This window comes from Gigantopelta aegis, chromosome 7 (genome assembly GCF_016097555.1).
Source record: "Gigantopelta aegis isolate Gae_Host chromosome 7, Gae_host_genome, whole genome shotgun sequence".
Lineage (NCBI taxonomy): Eukaryota > Metazoa > Mollusca > Gastropoda > Neomphalida > Peltospiridae > Gigantopelta > Gigantopelta aegis.
In genome coordinates this window covers 14,144,495-14,155,470 of record NC_054705.1, presented here as the reverse complement: position 1 = coordinate 14,155,470, position 10,976 = coordinate 14,144,495, and the positions used below count along the sequence as shown (strand labels likewise).

Genomic DNA, 10,976 nt, shown 5'->3' with positions numbered 1-10,976 from the left:
GGCTATCGAGATGCGAAATATTTGCTAATTTTGACAATGTTAGAGAGGAATCTTGGAACATTTCCATTAGCTAAGGAGTTTATATGCACCATCCCACTTACAGGATAGCACATACCACTGCCTTTTTATATACCAGTTGTGGTGCACTGGCTGGAATGAGAAATAGCCCAAATGACCCACCAATGGAGATCAATCCCAGACAGACTGTGCATCAAACGGGCGCTTTACCACTGGGCACAAAAGGTACTATGGAGAAGTATAAACTCCACAGCATTGCAGATTGCAATTGAAGGGGTCAGGCATAACAGTCACATCACTACCAAAATTATCAAAGATTCATTAAAAACCCACACAAAAAATTGAACACAAATGTAACATTTTTTTTTTTTTTTATTAATTGCCATAATGTTCATGTGTTTCATGTACCATCAGGTATTTCTGCTCCCGTGTTCTGCAAGATGATTTGTCATCAGCATTTTAATCAAACAGACCTAGAAACAAACAGAAGGACAACATTAATAGACTTGCATAGAAGAAAAAAACATCCTAATTTAGCAAATACTACTACCCATAAAGGTTAGTCAAACAATCGACAACCTATGACGCAGGACATTTTTGTTTAAAAAGCTCAATTAGCGACAGTTGGCAAGGAAGGAAGGAAATGCTTTATTTAACGACGCACAACTTTTATTTTTTATTTACGGTTATATGGCGTCAGACATGTCTGATGGCTTAACCACGACGCCGATCATGCAAAATAAAAGTCAGCAGTCTGCTTTTTATGAAAGGGAGAAAACTCTGGTATACGTCAAACGTTTGTAATTTACTGCTGGGTGAAGCGTTAATTCCTATTTAAGGAAGGAAGGAAATGTTTTATTTAACAATGCAATCAAAACATTTTATTTACGGTTATATGGCAACAGACATACGGTTAAGTACCATTCAGATATATTTCATGGGCTACTCCTTTCGATTAGCAGCAAGGGATCTTTTATATGCACCATCCCGCAGACAGAATTGTACATACCACAGCCTTTGTTACACCAGTTGTGGAGCATTGGCTGGAATGAGAAATAGTCCACCAACGGGGATCTATCCTAAACCAACCGTGCATCAAGCAAGCGCTTTACCACTGGGCTACGTCCCACCCCCGACGGTTAGTGATCAGTTGAAAACAGAGTAGTAACTATTAACATTTTTGAATTTAGATTTTAGCCAACTCTGAAAATTTCCATGTGATCCTGAACAAAATCTTTCCTGCATGGCCTAAATTTACAAGAAGCTTTTCTGAAATACAATATTCAGCAACACCATAAAGCACAACAGACTAGACAAATTCACCAATTGCAAAATTTTTTAAAACTGGCAAAATAATGTAATAATCAACATTTTGATGCAAAATAACTAGGTTGAAAAATACTTTGTTAGTCATACAATGAAGGGGGTACCAGAGATTATATAAAACTAGGCACATGCAATAGAAGTCAACAGGGAACATTTCGTTTTCAAAATCTTTGATTAGCGATATGTCTAGTTAATTTGCATATTGATTAGCAACTTCTGTTAACATTTTAAAATTGTTTAGCAATCCTGTAGTGCTAGTTCTGGGTGAGCAAACTGTTTCGCCAAATTGTCTATTAAAGTTAAAAAATTGCAGAAATCGCCAGTTACTTTCTGAAAAATGTCAATTTTTACATGCAATTTTATTTTTTCCAAATTAAAACAAAATTTGCCAACTACTTTCAAAAATTTGCCATTGGCTAATTTGGTGAGTGCCAGAGCTAGCAGAGTCTGAAACTTGCATAGTGAATCGCTAAGCGACACTAAACAAAATGTTCCCTGGACAATATTTTAATTTATACAAAACAGTGATTTAAAAACGACATAAAAATCAAATACAAGTTACTTTGGCAGACAAAATTAATGTTTAAGATAAAAGACCATTTCAAAACATCATATCCGATAAATCCGCACATTAAAGACCATTTCAAAACATCATATCCGATAAATCCGCACATTAAAGACCATTTCAAAACATCATATCCGATAAATCCGCACATTAAAGACCATTTCAAAACATCTTATCCGATAAATCTGCACATTAAAGACCATTTCAAAACATCATATCCGATAAATCCGCACATTAAAGACCATTTCAAAACATCATATCCGATAAATCCGCACATTAAAGACCATTTCAAAACATCATATCCGATAAATCCGCACATTAAAGACCATTTCAAAACATCATATCCGATAAATCCGCACATTAAAGAACATTTCAAATTACTCAACAAAAACTAAATGAAGATCAGGGCTAGCTCTGTCACTTGCAAAATTCGCCAATTGTGAATTTCAAAAACAATTGCCGAATTTTATTTCTATTTGGTGAAATAATTTTATGAAATAAATGATATTTTGGTAGAAAATAACTTGGGTTTCTGCACAAAAAAAAATTAGTCGTTAATTTGGTGTAATTTTCTGCCGACCCAGAGCTAGCCCTGGAAGATTAATTGAAACGACAATCAAGACTGAGCTGACAAAAAGTCTCACCAAATCCCATATCTTCATCCTCCGATTCAGACTCTTCCTTCTTGACCTCTTTTTTCTCTTCTGAAAAAATTAAACTAAAAATGTCAAGTGAACTCCAATACAGATTATAAATACAACACACCCATAAAACAGTTTGTTTTGTTTAACGACACAACAAGAGCACATTGATTAATTTATGTCGTTAAACAAAACAAAACTTTCACTGCAATCCTCTCAAGAAGGGAGGAAAGAAAGAAAGAAATGTTTTATTTAACAACGCACTCAACACATTTTTATTTACGGTTATATGGCGTCAGACCTCCAGGACCTCATAGATATTGATAGAGGAAACCCGTGTCGCCACTACTCTTTTCGATTAGCAGCATGGGATCTTTTATATGCACCATCTCATACAGGATAGCACATACTACGGCCTTGATGTACCAGTTGTGGTGCACAGGCTGGAGCGAGAAATAGCCCAATGGGCCCAACGACTGGGATCGGTCTCTAACCGTCCACGCATTAACGAGCACTTTACCATTGGGCTACGTGCCCCCACAAAACAAATTCCATTGTAATCCTCCCAAGATGCCCAGTACCTTTCTTGGCCTCGGGTGCGGCGGCCGCAGCAGGTCCAGCACCGGCTGCGGGGGCGGAGCCAGCAGCACTGCCGATGTTTGTGATCAGATCCTTCACGTTGATGCCATCCAGAGCCTTGGCAAACAGAGCTACGAAAACAAAATAAAAACAAGTGAATAACTTGAAACTTGTACATGTAAGACTCCAATACAAAACCAACAAGCATCCCAAGATAACTACTACATGCCCAATGGGTAGTGAAAAACATTTGTCAAATGTTGCAGTGAAGTCTTATTTTGTAAATATAAATATCCAGTCACCACCCCAACCCCCCACGCCATGTTAGTGTTTTTAAGCTCTATCTTCCTCTTTAGGCGACATATCTGATTATTACTATTATTTAGTAAAATTGTATTAGATTAAAAGTACAGTAAGGCTAGTGAATTTTTAATTGTGGATAGTAAATTTTTTAAATCACCAATCCCTGCCTTTGAAAATTACAAGAGCGACGGATTATACAAATGATTTTACTCTGGGTTACGCAAAAACAAACTTGGGTGAGCCATTTCTTTTTTTATGTAACCCGTCGTGACCATGTAAATGAGGTCAAATTTTATGGGCGTTACGCAAAAAATATACTTATGCAACCAACCCTTGAACGAAACTATCGCTCTCGCAATTTTCAGTGGCCTGTACTGCTAAAGCAACGAGTCCCCTACTGGACCCAACAAATCTATATCCATGTAATTCTTATTACCAGTACTTTTGTTCTACTTCGCTTTGTAAACACTTTTTTAATTGGGTTACGTAATTCACACAAGTGTACGGACGGCTACATTTACCGAAACCAAGACGTATTTTATTTATTTTTGCCGACAGTATACTATCAGTACCAACAATACAGTAGAAGAAAAACAAATCCCAAGAGCTTTTTATTTATTTAACATATTCCCACCATGCAATATTTAGCTTAATATTAGGCACAAATAAACTGGCTACGAAGCAATTGGTCTACGGCTTCGTGAGAGCTCAAAACCCCGATGTGTCTAGGCTTTCCAATTCTGGTTATTAAAGCATTCACAACACCTCGATAGTCAAATCAGCCGAAGAGCTCAGTGTGTGATATTTGAATACTCTGACGGACTTTGGCTATGTGTCATAGTTCGCAAACAGCACAAAATCATTTTTATTTATATATGTGTATATACATGTATTTATCTATATATACTCTTCAAAAGAAGAAACGCAAAACCACATTGTCGTAACATTTGGAGAATTGATTTAATTATTGAATGGTGAGTCCGATAATTACCAACTGTTGCAGGATTGTTCACAATTCACTCTAGTCCATTGTGAGTAAGTGATAGGACACACCACCAAGGTCAAGGTCATCTGGAGTCAATACCGGGTGTGGCGACAACTGCCTGGCACCGCCTGCCCATTGAAGCAACCAGAGTACGGATGACGTCCCGGGGGATGGTGGCCCACTCGGCCTGCAAGGCTGCTGCTCGGGCAGGGTCTGGGGCTGTGGTTGTCGCTGTCGGAGGCGTCGGTCCAACTCGTCCCATAGATGCTCAATTGGGTTCAAATCCGGTGATATCGATGGCCAAGGAAGGACATTAATGTTGTTGTTCTGTAGGAAAGCTGTTGTGAGACGTGCTGTGTGAGGCCTGGCGTTGTCATGTTGGAACACTGCGTTGGCATTGGCCATAACTGGAACAATGTGTGGCCGGAGGATCTGGTCAATGTAGCCCTGTGCATTCAGGTTGCCCTGCACGTGGACCAGGTCAGTTCTGCCAGTGTGTGAGATGGATGCCCACACCATGACACTACCTCCGCCGAATCTGTCCACTTCCTGCACGCAGTTTGCCGCATAACGTTCACCACGACGCCTATACACGCGACATCTTCCATCATGACGTCGGAGCAGAAATCGGGACTCGTCACTGAACCACACCTGTCTCCATCGCAGTTGAGGCCATTGTCGATGAATCTGGCACCAATGCAGTCGGAGTCGACGATGTTGTGGTTAAGATGACACCTCGAACTGGATGTCTGGCACGAATTCCTACCTCACGTAGGCGGTTCCGTACGGTCTGGTCGGATATCCTGCGCAAACCTGGTATTGCTGCGGCTGTGGAGGTGGCAGTAGTCAATCGTTCCTGAAGGTGGCGTACCCGGATGTAGCGGTCCTGCCCGGGGGTAGTGACCCGTGGTAGACCGGATCTAGGGAGGTCACGTGTTGATCCATGTTGCTGGTAACGGTCCCACAGTCTGGAGATGGTGCCTGGGGACACATGGAATGCCCTGGCAACGGCCGTTCTGGATTCGCCTGCGTCTAGTCGGCCGATGGCATTGTTTCTCTGCGGTTCACTGAGACGTGGCATGTCCTGGATTGTCAACTGTCGGCCAGGCAAGCGAACACCCTGCACTTTTATACTGTCGGTGTTCATGTTGCACGTGCAGACAACGCACGTGCAGTGGTGACATGGTTTGCACGTGGCTGCGTTTTTGCGAATATTCACATTTTGGAACTTTATTGTACAGTAGCTACGTTTTATCGAATTTAACCGTGGGAATGTGTTTGGGACATGCAATGACCATATATTCACAAAGCATGAATCGGTAGGAAACATAAAATCGGAGTTATAACCCATTTGTACCCTTTTGCGTTTCTTTTTTTGAAGAGTATATGTATATGTATACATATACATACCTACTATTGGAAGTGTGTGTTTAAAGTTTCGATCGTCAATATATGCGTCATCGGACTAATGCAGTAAACTAAAATGTGTGGCAGTGACAGCCTGATTCTAACAAAATAATCTACTCGCCAAAAAGAGTGTTTTACAAATTTAAATCGCCATAACAGAATTTCACTTGCATAGGCTAGCATTTCACTCGCAGTACTGCGCCCTGCATAATTATGTGACAAATTAGTAATTCACCATAAAAGGTAAACTTGATCTGTTATAGTACACGACACAATTTGAGCTCAATATTTGAGGCACTGCTGGGGGGGGGGGGGGGGGGGGGGGGGGGGGGGGGGGGGGGGGGTGGGGGGGAGGGGGCAGCGGCGAGAGAGGAGAGAGAGAAGAGAAGGTACCTCAATTCAAGGGCACAACTGCCAAAAATGGGTAAATAAAGACATGAAAGTCACTCGATCTTTAATGGTACATGACAAAGCTACATACCAAATTTCAGCTCAATATCTTTGACATTGTTGAAGATGTCTTGGGAAAAACTATGTGGGTCAAACTGCTGGACGGAGACAAAGCCTATAGTCTCCTCCAGTTGGACCAGTAGCAGAGCTCGAAACGGCCTGTGACCAGGTCACCAAATGCAACCGATGTCCCGTTTGAGCGACTAAAACATAATGGCGTTGGTCGCCCAATTATTATTATTTGGGGCGATCATCTTCAGAGCCACTATTATTACAATACTGTTTGTATTGCATCTATTTATTCCACATTAAAACCTTGCTCATGGTTTGTGGTTCGCTTACCATAATTTGCCAACATTCATTATTTTTTGGGCCATAATATTTTTTTGGCAAATTTGGAGTCCTGCAAGTAGGGGATTGATCAACTTTGACCGGAGAAGAGCTCACACTGGAAATTTCTTTACTTTAGTAAATTTTCAAATAATATATATCATACAGAGTATTTCCATGAAAAAATTATTAAAATGTGGTTGATTTAAGGAATATTTTATCAGCCAAAATCTAAATATTGTACACACTTAGAATAAAAAGTAGCAATTGGTTAATTTCAAAATGAATGAGTGGTGGGAAATGTTTTATTTAACGACGCGCTCAATTTTATTTACGGTTATATGGCATTGGAAGGACAGAGTGAGCCCTGAGAAGAAAAGGATTATAGATCCAGTCTATACATTTAAATCAGTATACTCATCACCCTACGTACATGGCCAGTAAGACTCGACAGATACGCCAGCCACTTTCAGAATAGTGTTGATCTTTTCATCCTAAAAAATATAACATTTAATGTAAACGAAATTAGTACAATCACATTATATATATATACTACTCAAAAGAATTTAAGGGTCAGACGATATTTTCGACATTATTTTCCGAATGTCAATTATATTAGCTAGACCATAATGTCACGCATGGTATTGTTCCATTTTGACGAAAGTGGGTCTAAGCAACCCATAAATGAATTAAAATCCACTGTCATTGACACTGTCGACTAGTTCTAATGGCGAAAACATGCTTACATTTGCACGTAAATTAGGGCGAAAGAGAAAGGTCTGCTAAGTGCCCATAACTTGCTTTTTCACAAAGCGCTTCATTTGCACGCATTGCATACATGTATTCTATGTTCCCAATGCTGAATTTCCGTATAATTGGAGCTTGCGTTCGTGTACGGTGTACGGTGCACACTCCAAATTCGACAATGGTACGACGTCAACTGACTATCTAAGATCGAGGAAGGGCTATTGCTTGGCTTCAGGATGGCGATACGCAAAGAAATGTTGCTCTGAGACTTGGTGTCAGTCAGAGTGTCATTGGCCGACTGTGGCAACGGTGCCAAGCAACGAATTCTGTTCGAAATCGTCCACGTTCGGGAAGACCCCAAAGCATTACAAATAGAGGACGACCGCTACATCACCAATGTGGCTCTACATCAACGCACAACCACTGCACGCCGATTACGTGACAATCTGCGGACTGCGACTGGAACTCGAGTGTCTGATCAAACCATACGCAATCGTCCGAGAGCCAATAATCTACGCTGCCGTTGCCAGGCTGTTCGACCACCACTCCTACCACGTCACAGAACGGCCAGACGTCACTGGTGCACACTTCATCTGCGGTGGCAACGTGTTCAGTGGGGTCGAGTGATGCTCACTGACGAGTCCAGGTTTAGTCTCCAGTTCAACAACGGTCGGGTTCGTGTCTACAGACGTCCTGGGGAGCGCTTCGCTGACGTTAACGTTAGACATCGTCACCGGTTCGGTGGTGGCAGCATCATGGTGTGGGGCGGCATCTCTATCCACCACAGGATCCCCCTCTATGTGGTGGATGGCAATATGAATGGAATCCGCTATCTGGATGAGATTATCCGGCCGTTGGTTCTCCCAGGCCAGCATATTCGCCTGACTTGGCCCCAATAGAGTACGCCTGGGACGAATTAGGCAGGAGAGTTCGGGATAACCATGCCCCTCTGGCCAACCTTCATGATCTGGGTCAACTTCTTAGGGCAGAGTGGCAGGCCATTCCCCAAGAGTTCTTCAGACGTCTGATCAACAGCATGAGACAACGATGTGTCGAGTGTATTCGCGCCAGGGGTGGATTCACACACTATTAAACGAATGTTCTAATGTGTAAAATCCATGTTTGACAACCTTCAACTTTGACAGCATGTCATGTGACTTTCTTGTATACAGTGACGTTTATTTGTGGTTTTTTTGTAAATATGGAACAATAAATTAAATTTTTGGTGTAGTTTACATCATCAATCTAATACACACTGAAACTTATTTGGTTATAAATGTTTGACCCTTAAATTCTTTTGAGTAGTATATATTATTGTATCTATATATATATATATATAGATACAATATTTGATCAAACAGTGTGGAAGCAGGGAAGTTGGACTCTCCATTTGAAAATTGCTTCCCCCCGATAATAAATAAATTGTTCTAGGTGAAACTTCCAAATGTAAATATTTTTTTTTGTATTAGGCCAAACAAAAAAATACGTGGGTTTCTGATTGCATCCCCCAAAAAATTAGGGTAGGTAGGTAGGTTTTTTTTTGTTTCCCCTTCCCTTTCTTCCTTAACGTGGGTGTACTTATATCACATTATCTATAAATAATATGTATGGATTTGTGGCATAAACAGATGTTTAAAATATCGAAATAACCTGTACCAAGGCTATGTTCGTACATTCGGTTACTTCCGTGACCAACCAAGCTGTTCGGTGGTAGCTAATCAGGGGAAGGAACTCTATTACAAAAGCTTTTCCATAATTTCTCGATGTTTTTCTAAGGGAATTACATGTGCAAAATGTATCGTATAATAGTATGTAAACAATGTGCTGGGAAGGAAATACTCTTGTTTGGTGATGTCCTCTTTTATTTTTACTTCTTTTTTCTCTTTCTTTTTGCAGTTTAAGAGGAAAAAAAATTAGGGTCGGGGGGGGGGGGGGGGGGGTAAAACTAGGGACGGTCCGGTCGACCGGAAACACACCTATTTTTTTGTTTGGCCTCATCCCTATATAAATGACAATGTCTCAGTTTGGGTTGGGGATAGGGGCCTATTCAGTCGATTGTTGTATAAATTCCAAAACCCATTTATTTTTTTTGTTACGCCAAACAAAATTAAAATTTACAAAAAAAATAAACAAAATTGTAGGATGGGACTAGTTCATCAAGATTAACTTTGGCTACAAGTGCAAGCACTACCAAAGGTTAATCCTGGGGACGAACAACGCCATTAGCGCCCTTCCGAGCAATTTTGCTCGGAACGGAATTCAATCCGAATTGCGGTCAAACTAAAAGAAAAACCGACTGTCATCACGTTTTCCCACCCAAATCGTGTACTGTGATCTATTTGGAGCATATGGACACTAAGAAATACTTACTTTGAAACGATCTTCACTTTGAATTAAAGGAAAAACGACCGACTGTATGACTTGGGTTTAAAACGCGCGGTGCATTATGGGAGGAAAATGAAACTCGGAACAATCTTGTATGTGGAAAAGGATCGGTGAAGTCATTTCTCGTTCCATAATGAATAAAACAAAAACCATAAAACTAAAAATTAATTAAAGTTAATAAAATAACTTAAAAAGTTTTAAACCCCAAGTCATACAGTCGGTCGTTTTTCCTTTAATTCAAACTGAAGATCGTTTCAAAGTAAGTATTTCTTAGTCTGCATATGCCCGAAAAAGATCACACTACACGATTAGGGTGGGAAAAGGTGGTGTCAGCGTGGTGTCAGTCGCTATTTCGACCACAATTCCGTTCCGAGCAAAATGCTCTGTATCTGCTAATGGAAAATGGCGCCGGGCCTATAAACTCAATGTGCATTTACAATCGAGTTTATTTTTATGAACTAGGATGGGACAAGACAATAAAACAAATAAATGTCTGCTAATTTTAAATTTAATTCTATAGGGACCAAAAATCTTCTCACCCATCAAATGTACAAATTATCATGTTATAAACTGTTAAGCGATTTTAGTGTGGTTGTGACCAAGTCTTATCTTAAAGGGAAATAATTTCGTACGTATGAAAAAAAAAAATTCAGGTAATAAAATTAACATATTAGAACGATCAGAAACACGTTTAATATACAGCCACTAATATTCTAAACATGAAAATATATTTAATATGTAAGTTTAATCGTAGAAATATTTTATTAGTCGATAACATCTTAAAACATTGCACCACACTCTGGAATGTCCCTTTAAATATTAACACATCGGTGAAACCCGATTTACAAATGGCATACATCACCATTGGATCAACTTACAGTTACTGTTACTTGGTCGTCAGCCAAGATCAAAGCAGCGTAAACGCATGCAAGTTCATCATTAGATGCCATTTTTCAATTGTGTATGTGTTATAACGGTAGATGTCAATTAATTTCAGTGCAAGTTGCCAGATTGGCCTTAGCTCAAATTGAGAACACTGCACTTGTTTCCTCACATTCAGGAAAAAGGAAGTTGCATGTGCGCGTGAAACGTATATTTATGTTTACGACACTATAACGTTTCATTTTTACTAACCACACAGTGTCCAGTTACAACATATTTTAGTATTTTATTTTATTAGTATACATTTAATGATATTTATTTATAATATTAGAAATGTGCTTCATAAATTTAAGATGAT

At 39.9% G+C, this 10,976-nt stretch overlaps 1 protein-coding gene across 1 annotated transcript; it reads right to left on the bottom strand.

Annotated features, from left to right (window-relative positions):
* Nucleotides 1–372: 372 nt before the first annotated feature.
* LOC121377496 (60S acidic ribosomal protein P1-like) lies at nucleotides 373–10,806 on the bottom strand. The gene is made up of 5 exons (XM_041505506.1): nucleotides 10,615–10,806; nucleotides 7,038–7,098; nucleotides 3,132–3,260; nucleotides 2,554–2,613; nucleotides 373–491 (listed from the first exon to the last, which is right to left on the bottom strand). The coding sequence occupies exons 1-5, from the start codon at nucleotides 10,684–10,686 to the stop codon at nucleotides 478–480; spliced, it is 336 nt and encodes a 111-aa protein (XP_041361440.1). The 5' UTR covers nucleotides 10,687–10,806; the 3' UTR covers nucleotides 373–477.
* Nucleotides 10,807–10,976: the final 170 nt, after the last annotated feature.

What these genes read in the sequence shown, in the direction of transcription:
- LOC121377496 (XM_041505506.1), bottom strand. Translation starts at nt 10,686, where the DNA reads ATGGCATCTAATGATGAACTTGCATGCGTTTACGCTGCTTTGATCTTG. An exon ending in ACGACCAAGTAACAGTAACT is followed by an intron (nt 7,099 to 10,614) that starts GTAAGTTGATCC and finishes TATATTTTTTAG; the next exon opens with GATGAAAAGATCAACACTAT. An exon ending in TGTCGAGTCTTACTGGCCAT is followed by an intron (nt 3,261 to 7,037) that starts GTACGTAGGGTG and finishes TTGTTTTCGTAG; the next exon opens with CTCTGTTTGCCAAGGCTCTG.